The sequence below is a fragment of the Pseudorasbora parva genome, chromosome 23 (assembly GCF_024679245.1).
Source record: "Pseudorasbora parva isolate DD20220531a chromosome 23, ASM2467924v1, whole genome shotgun sequence".
Classification (NCBI taxonomy): domain Eukaryota; kingdom Metazoa; phylum Chordata; class Actinopteri; order Cypriniformes; family Gobionidae; genus Pseudorasbora; species Pseudorasbora parva.
In genome coordinates this window covers 13,538,434-13,556,843 of record NC_090194.1, presented here as the reverse complement: position 1 = coordinate 13,556,843, position 18,410 = coordinate 13,538,434, and the positions used below count along the sequence as shown (strand labels likewise).

General features: G+C 35.7%; 1 protein-coding gene across 1 annotated transcript; it reads right to left on the bottom strand.

Moving 5' to 3' along the window:
* Window positions 1-2,676: 2,676 nt before the first annotated feature.
* On the bottom strand, window positions 2,677-15,398 carry LOC137062849 (sodium/glucose cotransporter 1-like). The gene is made up of 15 exons (XM_067433774.1): window positions 14,938-15,398; window positions 14,302-14,373; window positions 13,395-13,499; window positions 11,191-11,250; window positions 10,953-11,057; window positions 10,019-10,124; window positions 7,344-7,424; window positions 7,039-7,250; window positions 5,503-5,638; window positions 5,093-5,200; window positions 4,849-4,999; window positions 4,577-4,745; window positions 4,244-4,459; window positions 3,838-3,943; window positions 2,677-3,560 (listed from the first exon to the last, which is right to left on the bottom strand). Exons 1-15 carry the CDS (start codon window positions 15,070-15,072, stop codon window positions 3,346-3,348), a joined length of 1,977 nt encoding a protein of 658 aa, XP_067289875.1. The 5' UTR covers window positions 15,073-15,398; the 3' UTR covers window positions 2,677-3,345.
* Window positions 15,399-18,410: the final 3,012 nt, after the last annotated feature.

The following is an 18,410-nucleotide window of genomic DNA, read 5'->3' as shown; positions in this document are numbered from 1 at the left end:
TGATTACTTGAAAAGGCCACTAACTAACTGTTTAATATGTGTTGCACACTATTAACATTATTCTGAGTTGATTTTAAAGAGGTCATAAACAGCCAAATTTTTACATAAAAACATCCTAATTTAGAAGAAATATTTTCTGCCCTGTTTTTAACCCTCTCACTCGGGTTAAACCCACTCACTGTTTTGCCTCTTGTTTAGTTTAATTAAAATGTCCTAAAATAATAAGAATTTGTTTTTGTTTTTTGACAACTTAATTTTATTTTTTCAGTAAAGAAAAATATTTTGGTAGTCCATGTTGGTGTTTAGTGTTACGTTATGTCGGACTCTGACGTTTAGAGGAGTTTCTGTAGCCTAATGTTTTTGAGTTTCGAGGTTACCATTTGAAGAAGAATAGTAGAAGTAGAAGTTGTAGTCGAAACTGTGATTCACTTGTCGCCTGTCGCGTGAGAAGCAGCGTGATTCACTGCTCTCTTCTGCAAGATATTACGAGATTGAAAAATATTAAGAATTTTAAACAAATTTGCACATCAAGAAGAACAGAGCTGTGTATGAAAGAGGACAACTAAGAAAAATCTTGATATATCAGTGCAAGTAAAAATATGAAGTGATGGAATTTCACATTTAAGCTCACATGTAGTCATTTTTATAGCTTTATCTTTTGATTCTAAAGCTTGTTTATATTACCTTACCTTATATATTTAAATGTATTAACTGTGCTTAACAATAATTGCTAAACTAAAATTGTACATGTTTAAAGGGTTACTTCAGCGATTAGCATATCGCTTTGTATCAGTAGAAACCCTGGTATATATTAAAATGATTGTGCTTTCCCCCCTCATATGCCCCTGAGAGAGATTTATGCATTTTATTTCTGGAAAAATTCCTCTCGTGACGCAAATTGACGATATTTGCGTTATCTTTGGAATGTTTGGCCAAAGGCTAAAGACTGCAGGCAGCAGAGGGAGCCATTTCCGCACGTTTTCAACCCGCGCATGGGGAATGGGAGATCACAGCACAGCTTGCAGCTGCAGGCATTAATTTAAACGGATGCTAAGCAATGTAAGTGTTTTAACTTCTCAAATTCTCTTCTATAAAAGTTAAGCTTCCAAAGGCATGAACTGAAAACGCGTTGTGAATGTATGCTGCGAATGTGGTCGCGATTACCTCAGCTCTCATCACTCATCAGATCATTTATGACATGAAATGTAATCTGACTCCTGCAGTGCTGTGAGACTCACGCGGCAACTCGATCGTTATATTGAACAGACACGTTCAGTATTTAATTGTAGCTACTTTCTGAACTCACAGTCACTGTAATCTTGCTGTAATCCATTAGTAGTGGCTTTGGGAATGGCCTCACAGGGCAGCGAAGCATTCTGGGAATTGTAGTCTTTCATCCCCATGAGACAAAAATACATTTTCTGTCTTTTCTCAGTCTAGAAGGCACCAAATTCAAAAATAATTTCACATTTCTACTACATTAATGACCCAGTTTAAATACAGATTCATCTTTCCAGCGCTGAAGTACCCCTTTAATGGATTAAGGGTAATTATATAATAATATCTAAATCATACAAAATTATTATTATAAATATGCATTGGCAAAATTCAGACAATTTTGACTTTAATTATGTGCAAGGCAGTGTCCTTTTATCATAAAATTATTGTAGCCACTGTGAATGCCTTTTAGAGGAAATGACATTGCCAATTGATTGGATTTCAACAAAAATTAGGGTACGACATTAGGGTAAGTAATTAATGACAGAATTTTCATTTTTGGGTGATCTAACCCTTTAACATACAGAATAGAACATGATCAATATCAACTTTTACAATTAAATTATGGAGTGTAATTGCACTGTGTGTAGGCTACCATTTCTATTTTTTTATCGTGAAATAACTCAAACATATGATCTTCCCAACCCGACTGATCCCGCTAAATTAAGACTGGGATTAAAAATATAAAATATTTACAATCATTCTATTTTTTTTGTCTTATCATGATACTGTCAACACTGTATGAATGTCGGAAAACTGTCGGCTTAGCTATAGCTACTGCAAGATGATAAAAAAAATATATATTATTTTTAACATCCATGCAAGAACAGAATTACTATTTTAAAATGACTATTTAAACATTATTTCTGTAAAATGGCAAACATTATAGAACATAGAACGTTCGCCAACCAAATTAGATTCTATCATTCAACAGCCCCGTAGTCTAAATTGCTTTATTGGACATAATACAATTAAGCGTCAGTAATTAAGCCTAATAAAAATAATAAATTCTAAGATAAATGTGAGACTCATCCACCAGATGCATGTTTCCTTTGTTGTCTTCAGGGAAATTCAGCACTGAATCACACTAATAGATCACTCATTTTGTCTTGAGTTGCTGAAGGAAACCACAATGGTCCTGGACTTTGATTTCAGATGTATTGATAGAATCTTCCTGCAAAATTAAATATTAACTTTTCTCTTGTGTTCAGGCCTTTGAACGGGTCTGCTCACATCATGTTATATCAGTGTTTCTATCACTGTTTTCAGTTTTCATGATTCTGGCTTCTTACAACTGTGTATCTTAATAAAGACATAAGTACTCAAATTCATTCATTTTTATTAAAATGAAGACAGAAAACATTAAATTAATATATTACAGAGTACATATCATGGCAACAATATTAATATTATTAAATAAAATATCTTACCTTGTCCCAGAAAGAAAAAAAGAAAAAGAAAAAGAAAAAAAAATATATATATATATATAAATTAACTTACAAGAAAATCAAATCTTACCAAATAGTAATGCTATATATAAAACTTATCTTTGGAGTTTGAGAAAGACTGCATTGATTTGATCATAATGCACCAGAAGACTTTACAGGGAACGTACAACAAAGTGGAGTAGAACTTTGTATTATTAGTTGAAACTGTTACTCTGTAATATGTAAAAGATAAAGGAAGAACGTACAGTTTTGGACAAAGAAACATTGTTGAATGTACAGTAAAAACTGTCAGGCATGTGTTAAATGAGATACTGTAGCAAAAAACAAGCACGTGATTATATGAATGATCAGTTTTGGTCTTGGGTTTACAATGAAAGTCAGTTTAGGTGCTAAAAACAATCCACATTAATTTAAAAATACAGAAAAAAATATATTGTATTGTACTTCCTGTCATCAAATCAGAGTACAGTAGGCAACTATAAGGAAGAAATGTTTTTGTTGCGGATATTATAAGGAAGTATTGAGTGTTTCAAGAGGAACTTTGGAACCTCTTACAGTCTGATTAATCACATTTGATGTTACTGATAAGGTAACATTTCTGGTGGCAGTGGTGTGATCTTCAACCAAAGAAACCATGGAAAAAGACGCAGACGGTGAGGAGGATAATAGCGTTAGCGTTGACCACGTTTCTCCATAGAGGTTTCTCAGTGGTGTCGGTGAGCTTCAGCTTCATCTCCGCCTCCTGTTCTTTAGTCAGTTTCGGTGCATTGCCTTGATCAAAACCACAGAACCAGTTGTAGGCCTTCTTACAACAGCCTGGTTCCTCACGCTCCTCTGCAGTGTCAAAAGACAAATGGAAACGGTTGTTATTGGTTATTAAAAATTAACATGTTACATGCGCAATGCGATTTACACAAATAAGACTTGCCTGGATCAACATCCTTTCCTAGAATAAACTAATCATGGCCATAATAACCTAGTCTCAGAATCAGAACGCCACACCAACAGAAGCCCAAAGTCCGTTCACTGAGCCATGTGATACACGTAACACACAAAAATGGTGAGTGCTACCTATCAATGATTATGCATTTGGTGGCTTGTGCAGAAGTACCTTCTGTTTCCATTGAGTTGGAATCCTGTTCGTCAGTCCAGTCATCTAACTCCAGATCTATCCTCTCCTCAGTGTTGTGCCTCAAACTCCAGCAGAGTCTGTACAGCTGCACAACAACAAGGGACACACAATATGAGGGCCGTGACAGAGAAGTTGTACAGATAAAGTTATACACTTGCTTTATCTCTCTATCTATCTAATCTGTAAACTGAATGCATTCATTCTGAATAAAAGTATACCATTATTATGTTTTAAATGTCATCTCAAATTTTTTAAATATAGTATATTGTTATAGTGTATTTAATGTGTATTTCAAGTGAAATAAAAATTTGAAATTAAATGGAAAATATGGTGGTACCATATAATACTGAAGAGCTTTAGTAGTTTTGTTGTAAGAAAAGCTTACATGTTTGTCGTCAATGGGTTTGGTCATGAGGGAGATGCCCAGTATCAATATACAGGACAGGCTGAACAGGATGAGTGCAAAATAGAGGTAGTGCACACCACAGATGATCGTGGGACAGTTACTGGGGCTCACGCAGCTGCCCGTGCCATAGGCAAACTCGGTTATCATACGCGCCAGACCCACCAACAGACCAATACAAAGCCCGTAGAAAGCACCCTGTGAGGAAATATCGACATTATGTGTCAATAGATAAAAATGAACAGCAAGATTTAGATTTTCTGGAAAAATTCTTGACCAGTTTTGAGATAAGAAACTTGCAAAGGACTAACTCACTGGTTCATTGACTCTCTTGCAGAAAATTGCAAGGGTGAAGACAGCGGCGATGGGCGGAGCCAGATAACTGGTTATGGACTGAATGTAGTCGAAGAGCTGGCCGCTCTGAGCTGACTGAACGATGGGGATCCACGCGATACTCACGCCGATCAGAAACAGCATGAACAACCTGCGCACAAGAACACAAGCATCTCAGAGCCTATTTACATCCTTTTCTGCTCACAAGGTCAGAAATTCAATATTAACAAACACAAACAGACACAAGAACGCACCTCCCAGCGATCATGAGCTCCTTTTCTTTGGCTTTGGGACGGATCTTGGTATAGATGTCCATGGTGAAGAGTGTGCTAGCGCTGTTAAAGATTGACGTGAGGGAACTCATCAGAGAGGCCAGCATGACAGACAACATCAAGCCTCTGAGACCTTCAGAAACACACACAGCAGTTCAGACCTATAACACCAGACAGATCAATCAAAGCATGTAAAGAGACAGAAACAGAAATATCAGGATATTACCGTTTGGCATCAGGTCCACCACTAGTTTAGGATAAGCAATATTACTGCAGCCCACACTGGTTCCACAGTAGAAGTCACACTCGTTTGGATCCACACATGCAATCTCATCTAACATAAATGAGAATATACACAAATATACACTTTCACTATATACTGACCTTCTGATGCACAGTGCATACAAAACCGTGGGTGTGCATTACTTTTGGATCGACAGGACTTCTTGTCACAATGTCTACATACCATTTCAACTAAATCAAACTGTTGTGGAATTATATATATATATATATATATATATATATATATATATATATATTAGTCAGGATTCAATCAACATTTGCTAACAACAGGCTTATAAAATAGTTAATCCGGTTATCACCCAGCTCAGCCAGGATGCTGCCAATCTTTCTCACCTGGGTACAGCACTCGGCTGATCATGCCAGGGAAAACCATGAGGAACATGGGCAGAAGTTTGAGATAACCACACAGGATGCAGCCAGCTTTCACGTGAGACAGGCTCTTGGCAGACAGACAGCGCTGCACAATCACCTAAAACAAGATGGAGTGTTAGTGTGAATAACCCTGAGGAACATTTTAGTGCTCGGAATCATTTAGGACGGTTATTAGCTGTTTAAAATAATTTAAAAGGGCTTGCTGATTAAAACCTTTAGAGTTTGAACTTTTATTTATGGTTGTTGTTCACTACTATTCAAAGGTTAAAGTTCAGTAAGATCTTGTAATGTTTTTTAAAGAAGTCTCGTGCTCATCAAGGCTATGTTTATTTGATTGTAAAAACAGTAATATTGTTAAATATTATTACAGTTTACAATAACTTTTTTCCGTTTAAATAGTTTTTCAAAAGTAATTTATTCCTGTGATGCAAGCTGTATTTTCAGCATCATTATTCCAGTCTTCAGTATCACACAATACTTCAGAAATCGTTCTAATATTATAGGATGCTCAAGAAACATTTCTTATTATTTCTTTATAATATTTAGCATTATTATATTTTGCATTCTTTGATGAATAGAAATAACAATTTATTTGAAATATAAATCTTTTGCATCAATCTAAAAGTATCACTTTTGATTAATTTAATGTGTCGTTGCTGAATGAAAGTATTGATTTAAAAAAAAAAAACGTACTGATCCCAACTTATTACATTATTATTCTTATTCTGTTCAAAATTGCATTTATACTGATACATTTCATATAAACATTAAGGACATTTAAGTTATCATAACTTTCCACCTAAAACTGCATAGAGAAATAAAAACACAAATAAACCATTTGTTGAGGTGCAGGTAATGTACGTCATGAACTATTATAAACTTTTATGACTATATTTTCCTCTAGTGCCAGAGTACAAACAAAGAATACTGAAAACATAAACATCTGTCGATATGACTAAACAATAAAATCCCCTCAGAGGAAGAACATCCCCATCATTAAATGTGACATGAGTGAATCTGTTTGTCTCCATGAGTCTTTTAAAGGTCAAATATTGATCATTTTTTGCTAATGGTCCTAAATCACGCAATTACCAAACTAGCGCAGCCAAACATGGGAGATCTGAAACAGTTAAGCATTGAGTCTTGTTAATGGACTGTTGAACTAACTTAACCGTGGTGAGTCTCTATCTGCTTCTCTTTGGCTGTTTGTGTATATCTTATCTTATTTAGTGGGGACTAATCAGGGGTCTAACTAAAAGCATATCTGTTTAAGCTATGGCTAAAAAAAGAAACTCTCTGTTCATTCTGGGAAACTCAAGATAAAAGTGCAGTTTGTTTGTTCAAAAGTGGACACAAAAGACATTTGTCAGTTGTATATGTGTAAATGTCTTAGCAGGTGTAGGACATATAGACGTATTTTTTCAAACAATACTTCTCATGTCCAAAAAACCTTTTCAATGCACAGAATAAAGCAATATGTGAAAAAATGATCAGTACCTGATCAGTGCACCAGTACCAGGCAGCCTGGATAGTAAGACCAAAAATCAGTCCTGGCCAGGGGAGATCACCAGTAAGGGGGTCTCTGAAAATGTGGAATGAGTCCGCACGAGGGGTGTAGCACGATTTACTGATGTTTTCACTCACAACTGACGGGATCGCATTCATATAACTGTCCTGGAATTTCTCGTAACCTCCGACCTCATTGAATGCTGAATGAAAACAGTTGATGTTGAAGAAAGTAGTCATTTAGCAGAATTAAAAAAAAAGATTTAAAAAAAAGACAAAAAAGTGAACGGACGTACCAAAGCCCATGAGAATGAATGATCCCACAACCATGATGATGGTCTGCAGGGTGTCTGTGTAGATGACTGCAGCTAGACCACCTGTAGGAGAAACAGTGAAGGTTTTTAAGTTCTTAGAACTGTACTTTTGCCATTCTTGTTAGTTTATTTTAGTTTTTATGTTAATTACATTGTCAAGAAGTTTTATATTGAATGTCTTGTGGGGTCACCATCTAGTAAAAGTAATAAATTATTCGATAACACTTCATTGAGATGGTCCACTTTGCAACTACATGTCAGCTACCAGGCAGAGTATTAGTAGACTGTTTAATATCTGCTAACACTTTATTTTGATGGTCCACCAACAGGCATTCTACTGACTATAAGTAACTTTTGCATGTCAACTACATGTCGTGTTCTACTAACCTAACCCTGACCTAACAGTCTACTAATAATCGACATGTAGTTGACATGTAGTTGCAAATTAACTTATAGTTAAAGGGTTAGTTCACCCAAAAATGAAATTGATATAATTAATGACTCACCCTAATGTCGTTCCACACTCGTAAGACCTCCGTTCATCTTCAGAGCACAGTTTAAGATATTTTATATTTTAGACCCAGAGCATATGCAGTCTATGCACACTTTATTGTCCATGTCCAGAAAGGGAATAAAAACATCATCAAAGTAGTCCATATGTGACATCAGTTGGTTAATTAGAATCTCTTGAAGCATCGAAAATAAATTTTGGTCCAAAATTTTAAAAAAAAATACATCAGCATTGTCTTCTCTTCCTTATTCCTCAAATAAAGATTCAAACGGCCATGAATCAGTGAATCGATCAATGATTCGGATCGCCAATGTCACGTGATTTCAGCAGTTTGGCAGTTTGACACCTGACCCGAGCTGCTGAAATCATGTGACATTGGCGATCCGAATCATTGAGTGATTCACTGATTCATGGCCGTTTGAATCTTTATATGAGAAACACGGAAGAGAAGACAATGCTGAATAAAGTCGAAGTTTTTGTTATTTTTGGACCAAAATGTATTTTCGATGCTTCAAGAGATTCTAATTAACCCACTGATGTCACATATGGACTACTCTGAAGATGTTTTTATTCCCTTTCTGGACATGGACAGTAAAGTGTGCATAGACTGCATATGCTCTGGGACTAAAATATAAAATATTTTAAAATGTGTTCCGAACATGAACGGAGGTCTTACGGGTGTGGAACGACATTAGGGTGAGTCATTAATGACATCAATTTCATTTTTGGGTGAACTAACCCTTAGTTCACCCCAAAAAAATACCCATCTTGAATACATGTGAGTGTACATATGCTAAGTATTATTTTCAAAATTAAAAAAAGTAATTTTTCACAATGTTAAATGGTGCGCACTTCTATTAAAGAGGGTACACTTTTGTGACTCTTAACACACTTAAGTACAATTTGTAATAATGCCGCATTAAAAGTTTGGTTACACTTTATTTTAAGATGTCCTTGTTATAATTAGTGTTAGTGTATATATTCTGGGTTAGGGGTTGTTTTAGGGTTAGTTGCTTGTAATTATACATGATTCACTGTTATTACTATAGTAAGTAGCAACTGTACATGTAAGATGTGTAACAATGACACTAAAATAGTGTTACCAAAAGTTTTACTTTAAAGTACATTTTAAATAAGCTTTTGTTGTACTATATTTTAAAGTGTTGACTAACATAAAGCACATGTACTTAAAATATTCATAATATATTTTAGATGTATTAAGTTGCAGCTTCATTACTACTAATTACATTATATAATTAGTAGTTACATTGTTTGTAGAACCTGATTTCACCAAGTACATATAATGTTCCAATCAACCATATTTGAAGAACGGTTTATGTCAAGTTTAGGCTTAAAAGTGTGAAAAGAATATACTATATAATATTAAAATACATGAAAATGCAATTAAATGAACAAAAACATTACCCTTAGTTTGCACTTAAGTATATTCTTTTCACACTAAAGTATATTATTTCCATTAATTAATAAGGGTCTGCAGGGGTCCTCTATGCTATAATTTCTGCTATTGCTTTTTAATGCACATTTTTACATGTTGGTTAAACCACATGACTTTGGTTTGGCTGATAAATGTTTCTCAGAAATATTTCTCTAACAGCAGTTTTGGAGCCACAGGACCATTCAAACACTCTCGGCCACAGATCATGTAAACATTTATAGCTGGCAGGATTATGTCTTATTTCATACAGTTTATTGGTGGGCTGGTTTGTTCCTGAGATAAACCCATTACACAACAGACCATGAGGTTGACAGAAGTTTAAACTTGCCTTGCACAGGCTTATCATCCATTGTCAAAATGGGCAATTACTCATAACACATACACGCTACAATAAGCATCCCACCGCATGGTCCTACAACCCTGGACTTTACTCTCTGTTGTAGTATAAACTTCAGGGACCATATAAAAATCAATTTAGCTTCCTTGAAATATATATATATATATATATATATATATATATATATATATATATATATATATATATATATATATATATATATATATATATATATATATATATATATATATATATATATATATATACATATATATATAAATGGAACGCAGGGAATGTGGGTATAATGCAAATATACTGTATGTAATACAATACAATTATTTCCGTCAACAGACCTGTTACTGTATAAAGAGCTGTAATCAACAGCAGAAGAATCACAGCCAGGTAAATGTTCAGTCCCAGAGCCTGGTTGATGAAAATGGCTCCTGCAAACATGTCCGCCTGAGAGGTGGAAAAGGGAGAAAAATTGTGTAGTGATTGGTGAAATAGTTCAAACTGTCTGTTTCAAAACAAGGTCCTGCCGTTTCAGACTACAATTGGTGTAAGTGAAGACTACCGAGGCTGGACAGACAGCAGCATACTGTGAAAATGTTAGCAAGTTCCAAATTATTTTTCATTATTTTTCAAATCAATCATTGTCCATAGAAAAATAAAGAGGAAAATTCAAATGTAAGGTAAAACTTAATATAAATGCATAAGATAAAGTTTATATTTTTGGTATTTTACCTGATACACCAACTAGGTACAATTTATTTTAAGCTTTCTGTGGTTTACTTCAAATATCCTTGTACTTTATGTGTGCATAATTGGTCAAAAAAGCTGTATTCGTAATAATTAACAAAATAACAAAATGTTTTAAATCATTTTTGATTGAGTTTAGCATGCTACACTGCTGATAGTATGTTAAAGTATCCTAAAAGTATTGCATGACATCTTCCTCTCAAAGTACCATGCTTTATGGCAAGCCGTTTTTGCTTTAATTGTTCCCAGTGTTACTCGTCGTAATTGCTTTTTTACTAGTAAGATTTCAATTAGAGAACTCAATAATTCAATTCTTACTGGTAACAATTACAATGAGAGAGGTCTATAATTAAATTATTACTAGTAACAATTATGATAAGAGAGCTCTCTAATTGAATTCTTACTAGTAAAAATGCATTACAACGATTAAAGCTGGGAACAATTAAAGCTAAAACAGCTTGCCATACATTCTATTACTATTGGATACCTGTAATTATCTGTAAGGGCTGAGACAGATTTGGGACTCACAGAGATTTTGGTGAAAACGTAGAGAAACAGGGACAGCACGGAAAGGTAGATACGGATACGCTGCCCACCAAAGCGTTTCTTCAGGTACTCCGGCATGGTCACGACCTGCAGATAATGTCAACAAAGACCATAAAAACGATACCACAGAGATAAAGTACACATTCATGTTAAATGTTAAAGAAATATTTGACAGATTTGTTCTGTAATGCTGGTTGGAGAGGAAAAAATGTAAGCATACCCCAGCCTTTATGTAGATGGGCACGAAGAGCCATCCCAAAATAATCACAACAACAAGAGCCTGGGGGGGATAGATTAAAAAAAGGATTGTAATTACAGGTATTTGGTTTGACATTTTCTACAAATAATGAGTGATGTTATTGTTAACTAAAACAAAAAGAATAACACTTTAGGGTCCAATTCTTATTAGCTTATTAGCATGCATATAGGATATCGGCTGTTTAATAGTACTTACAAAGTATTTGCTAACCATTAATAAGCAGTAATAAGGAGTTTATTAAGGCAATAGTCGTAGTTAAAGAATTAGTTCACTCCAAAATGAAAATTCTGTCATTAATTACTTACCCTCATGTCGTTCAGCACCTGTAAAACCGCCGTTCATCTTCAGAACACAAATGAAGATATTTTTCTTGAAATCTGATGGCTCAGAAAGGCTTTCATTGACACCAATGTTATTTCCTCTCTCAAGACCCATAAAAGGCACTAAAGACATTGTTAACGTCTCACTACAGTGGCTCTACAATAATTTTATGAAGTGACGAGAATAGTTTCTGTGCGCCAAAAAAACCCTAAATAACAACTTATATAGTGATGGGCCGATTTCAAAACAAAGATTCATCTATTCAGTAAGGTCATAAACGGTGTAAGCATAAACCGGTCGGGACAGGTAGTTTTTTGCCTCTTACCCCCATTTCACGCTGCATGTAAACGCATTAACCTGCTTTCTGTCGGCTTGTTGAAGTGCACATGTGTGAGAGGTGACAAAAACGCAAACTTAGAGCAGATTTAAATGCATCAGACAGAGCAAGCAAGCGCTTTGCATGAACTAAGGACATATATCACAAACGCAGACCCTTTTAATACCCAGAAAATTGTAAAGATGTGTTCTCATCTCATGCAGCAGAATTAGAAGAGGTTCAGTCAAAACGCTACATCTGTAACTGCATGAGGGATAATATGAGCCGCAAATCTCCCGCTGACACGGCGCATGCTTTAATTAACATCACAACTGACGTAACATTGGAAAAATTCAGAGTCAGATACGGACATTATTATTTTTGCCGTCACTACAAGAAAATAACCTGGTTTATTAATAAGTCATGTAAACGCCGTTTACTTGCATTGTCAGTTTACTGGTTTGCATGTAAACGGGGAAAACTGTTTATTTCAATAAGCTGATTTTTTTGAGTTATCAGCTTACTGGTGTGCATGTAAACGCACCCAATGAAGGCCTTTCTGAGCTGATCAACCGATTTCAACACAAATATCTTCATTTGTTTTCCGAAGATGAACGGAGGTCTTACGGGTGTCGAATGGCATGAGAGTAAATAATTAATGACAGCATTTTTATCTTTGGGTGAAATAATCCCTTAATAGTGAGAATTGGGCCATAATCTAAATTCTGTCAGAACCACTATCATCAAAGATGATTGACAATCAGCATATAGATTGGGTTGGCGGTATGATTCTGTACCGGGGAAGAACTCTGCATATAAGATATGGATAGCATGGATAAGAGCAGGGAGAGCAGCAATAAACCCCCTTAGAGTAAACAGAACAAAACCAACGATGTATTGCAGATATCATTAACGTCAATATTAAAATGTATAACATAATTAAGGAATTCAAACTCTGAATGCCATATCCTGACTGACGAGAGGAGGAGCTGGGGATGGAGGAGGCTGATTAGCTCTGGAGAAACGTGCTGATAGCACTGAAGGAGCTTATATATGCATGTTGTGATAGACATTGTATCCCTATAGGTAGATGTGATCAACTGACAGTCAGGTGATGCGAGCTTGACTATCGTGACCTTCCAGAACTAACGCTACACTTGATGTGTGACCAAGGTTTCATTTCTTAACATCAGTTAATTTAAACTTACAATGAACAATACTACTACAGCATTCGTTAATCTAAGGACCTCATTTTAACGTCTCGTCTGAAGGATGGTTCTCTTTGACAGTACAGTGTCCCCATCACTATACTGGGACGTTAGGACCCACGCAAGACCACAGGGTGAGCGCCCCCTGCTGGCCCCACTAACACCTCTTCCAGCAGCAACCTGGTCTCCCATCCAGGTACTGACCAGGCTCAACCCTGCTTAGCTTCAGTTTTCAGCACCCTGTAAACCAGTCTTGGGTAACAGGGTGATATGGCTGAGGAATCCCAATGAATTAGTAAAACAAAAACAAAAAAACATACATTCCACTCAAAGCCTCCAATGGCAATCCCAGCAGCTGCTCCAGTTCCTGCTATACCCACAAAATGGCCACTTCCAATGTTACTTGCAAAGAGAGAGGCTCCAATCTGGAAAAAAAAATTAAGATACTTTACTTGTGCTTCATATTTATTTACTAATAAACAAACATTTGGTATTCAGTGAGGGGTTAAACTCAACAGAAATCCATATATAAGTGATCTGCTACCTTGTCAGAATGGTTACTAAAGTCATTAGCAAAGGATTGTGGGAACTGTATGTGCTGCATCTTGCTTCAGAATATATTAACTCTGTCTACTGTTTGACTATCTGGCAATACAATCACCATAATGATAAGCTATAAAAACTGCTTCTTGTGCACAACCTAGAGTGTAACTCAAACAATAACGATTGCAATGAACTTTGTAATAACAAATAAAAATCTTAAAACTTTCGTATTAAGTGATAACTTGAGCATGGATCAAAGCATGACAGCTCCATAAAAACTGCATGAACAAAGCATGTCAGCTAAAACAAATTGTTAGCTGCATCTGGCATCAGTGCAATGTGCATTATGGCCCCATAAAAAGATTTAATTGACCCTATCATGATATCAAGGTTCTGAAATGGAGGGGCAGTTAGGGTCATTATAATGCCATATTCGTGATAAGTGAAATCACTGGGCATGCTATTGATAGATAAACAACCAACTCCTACTTTTATGGCCATGTCAGTCTTGCGTATAGAAAATAATGACAAAATAAGAAATCACAGCATTTTGCCCACTGATTGATCGCTATTAGTGTAGTAAATGATCAGGCAATGCAATTATGTTTCATGTTCATCACATTTGGAGCACAAAACAAAATGTTTTTAAGCTTGGTCATCCACCATATAGGTCAATTTCCTTACCGGCCACCACACCATACTTCTGCCAGCCAAGAAAAAGCCTCCTACTGTGGATCGATTGGTCCGTACCATTGCCTTTGAACAGAAAGAGGCATTCAGTTCAGCATATAAAGAGTTCCAGACACTAAACATTTTAGACAATATCCCATTCGACTTGACATCATACCTGCGGACACATTTCACAATAACACATCACACTTGCAGTCTCAAAGTGTCGATGGATTGGCATTCAATGGCCTTGTTTGTTGTTTGATTAAATATGTTGGAATTTTGTTAAATTATATGGATTTCTGATGTTCAAATACAGGTGGAAAATATAATGCCAGTAATATTAATGCCCCCAATTAAGACACATTAAGACTAATTTGAGAATATTGTAATGTAATGTAAAGTTGTTAAATAACAAAGGTTTTAAAATATTTTTGTGTGTTAAATAAATAGAAGTATAATTAATATTTACTGCATATTAATAATTATAACAAAAAAGACCATTGTAACATTGTAATATCATTTTTTCACAAAATCAGTCAGAATCCCCTTATTTTCAGACATATCTCACAGTCATTGTACATTTTTATGTTGACGCAAGGTTAACAATTCACAAGTCTGTCAATCGTAGAAAAACTATGTGCCACTTACCCATACTCCCACAGCCAGAACCACCAGAAAATATATAACGATCACAGAGATGTCTGCTGGATTGTTGATATAAATGGTGACATTTCTTTTGCTCTCACTGCGGAGATAAGAGAATCCAAAATAATCTGCTCCCATGTTGATGGTGTTTGAGCAGGGCAAGTGGAGCACCACACTGCGTCCTTCTCTGACAGTAAAGACCCCGTCCCTCGCTCAGACGTTCACCTGCAGGTGTGTGACTGTCTGTGCGCTTTTACTTATATGTGTGCGTCTACAGATGGGTGTGACCTTCTCAGGGTTAATTATAAAAGTGTGTTTGAGATTTACAGATGTCAAAAATCTGAGATTGAGAATCATTAATGATCAACTTGTATAGTGGGAAGTGTGAGACTGGGTTCCTGTGAAGCATTAAAGCACATTTCATCAACCACATCACCTGCATCATAATTAATGGGCTTCATAATTGATTCAGCTAGTCTACTGCAGTTTATTGTCCAGCCATTAGTGTAAATACTGTTACATTAGTTATAAGAGGACACCCTGAGGTCCAACGTGGCATTGCAGCTTGAAGGCAAAATAATGTGAAAATGCCTGAAACATTAAACACAATTTTGCATTCTGGGCTACAGATGGAGCATTTAATGGATATAAATCACAATTCCATCCTGAAGCGATACAATTGGCAACATCTATTGTGTTCAACTGAGAATGTTTTAATGTAAAATTGAGGCACTCTGCACAATGCCTAATTAAAAATGACTGAAAACTGCTTTACAGTGTATTTATTCCTAATCATGAAATTATGTTAATTCATCCAATTTATAATTTGTGTAATCTAAATATGCATACCGCATTTAATTACCAAAGTTAAAAAATGTGACATTAATATTTCCCCATGTGGTTTCAGTTAGCGTTTAGTTTGCAAGCTAAACTTTTAGCTACTAGCTTAGCATAGCAATAGCAAGTTAAAGAAAGATGTGTTGTCCAAAATCACAAGACATTTAGTTTGAAACTTGCCTTGTGACTTAAAAAAGTACTTCTTATAAAGTAACAATTACATTTGGAAATACTACACCACGTGACACTGTCATATGATCAACCACATCGGTTGTGTCACTTCACTGACATTTATTTATCCTCTGTCCTCATAGGATTGCAAAGTGTTCTTTAGACACTTCAGAATCCCAGTTGTAGGATTTTTTGCCTACGGTTTGAAGTTATGTCACAATCACTTCTCTAGCTTTCTAGGTCGTGAATCAGTATATTATGTATATCAATTTGGGCGTTGGTAATGACGGACCCTGGCTCATTACATGTTGGGACACAAAACTTGGGTCTCTATTTCTGATGACATGGCAACTTTATAGGGAGCGAATGTTTCAGTGCACTGAAATAATTGCCATAATAATTGCCCCCTAAAATGGCCAGCTCCCTGATCAGTACCCACTAGGAAGCTGACTGAGACACACCCTATGAATTCGCACATACTGCTCACATTTTCGCCTGCTTCCATATAGTAGGGAAGTTCAGACATATTCAGACACAGAGATAATTTTGGGGGTGAGCTAGAAAAAGATATCATTTTACATTTTGATTAAGAAGATCTTTCGTGACAGCGCTAGCTTGAGAGCCATATATGCCAGGACAAATAATGCATCAAAAAAGTTGGATCACATTAGCAAAAACGGTAAATTTTCCAATGTCAAAAAATGCACAGCTCACACAGAAGTTCAAACTGATAGTTCTGTTGTTTAGTGTAAAAACAAAAACAAGGGTCCATCTCTGTCAGCTCCCCGGTTCAGAAGCCAGGGCACTGATCAGGGAGTTGGCCATTTAAGGGCTGTCTTGTTTGGCAGAAACCTTTCAGTGCACCGAAATGTTCGCTCCCTGAAAAGTCCCACAATGCACCACAAAACCCATGTTGCATCTTACTATGCTCCGCGAAACTCAAATCACGTGAGCCAATTTATTGCACATAATATTTTTTTCCACGGTCTCTGATGACCGATAACGACACGAGATATGTTTTTAAAAACAAAACAAAAAAACATTATTTTATCACATTTTAGCATAAACACTAACATTTATAATTTATTTACGGCTGAATGCACAATGAGCAAAAAATATCATATTCATAATGTACTTTAAGTAACATTACAAGTAATGCCAGAAAGATATCAGCTCTGCTGTTACCAGTACCAGGTACCAAGTCCAATACCAGTAATGATGTTGTACAATAAGGACGTTGTCATGTCGCAGGATAGAGTCATGAGTGTCCCAATGTGCAGTGAGCCAGTGAGTTTTACTAGTGCCTGAACTCGTGTACACGATCTATTCACGAGCTGGGAGCTGAATGAGACACACCCAAAATCTTTCGGCCTTAGCTTATTCGAAATTCCAATTCGCACATGTTTCTATTAAAATGACTATAGACTTCACCCAAGAGCAATGAAAAATGTAACGCACCATAGCTGGCTGAAGGCTCTGCAAGAATGCTCAATCTCATCTTCACTAGTTATACTGTCTTTACAAACTTTATTTTAAGGTTACCGTGTTATAGTGTAATTATACAGTTAAATATTTTACTGAGCAGCATTAATTAATCAGTTGTAAGCTAACAGGATCATGCATTTATATTTACTAATGACTATAACCTAGCCACTGACACTGTTAAATCGCCGTTCTTGGATGTATCAACAAGGAAACTGCATGATTTGTTTTTACCACTATCTTTTAGTTCATTAGATAACCACATTTTTCTTTAGAAACACTCTGACTGTGTGGTTAAAGGATCAATCATTAACTGATGATGCCTTTTTTTTCAGATTTCAGGTTTTTCAGGTTCAGATAGTATTTGAGAATACTGTATGTCTTGTTGGTTATAATGATACCATTTGTTGAGCAACCACATCTCAATGTCTATCCTGTTTGTTTTGGAAATCTAAGAGGACAATTAAAGTCTCCAGACAAATCTGCACATATTCAGGTTAAAAACAGATCATATGGCATACACTCTAAACAAAAATGGTGCTATATAGCACTAAAAATGGTTCTTTGGCTCGTAATCATAGGGGAACCTTTTTCAGTGCTATATAGCACCTATCTTTAAAGGTGCTATATAGCACCTTTGTCAAATGGTGCTATATAGAACCATAAGGGGTGCCATATAGCACCAGGAGTGGTTCTTTGGTTCGTAATCAGAAGAACCTTTTTTGGTGCTATATAGCACCTATTCATCAAGTAGCTTTCTAGCACATTTGTCAAATTAGAGGTGCAATATATATATATTTTTTTTATATATATTGTTTTTTTTTTTAGATAGTAGGGTCCATTATCATGTCAGACACGCTTCTGATGTCAATAAGCTTCTTAATTACAACTTTTACTTAAAAGGTAAATGATAATTCTAACCAAATTGTGGTTTTAAAGATTTAAAATACTGTATTAAATGCTTTCTGAGAAACAAAATAAATTAC

Coding starts and splice junctions, on each gene's coding strand:
- LOC137062849 (XM_067433774.1), bottom strand. CDS start 15,072: ATGGGAGCAGATTATTTTGGATTCTCTTATCTCCGCAGTGAGAGCAAA. Junction 7,425..10,018: donor AGCTCTTTATACAGTAACAG/GTCTGTTGACGG, acceptor TTTCTCCTACAG/GTGGTCTAGCTGCAGTCATC. Junction 4,460..4,576: donor GCAAGAGAGTCAATGAACCA/GTGAGTTAGTCC, acceptor ATTTCCTCACAG/GGTGCTTTCTACGGGCTTTG.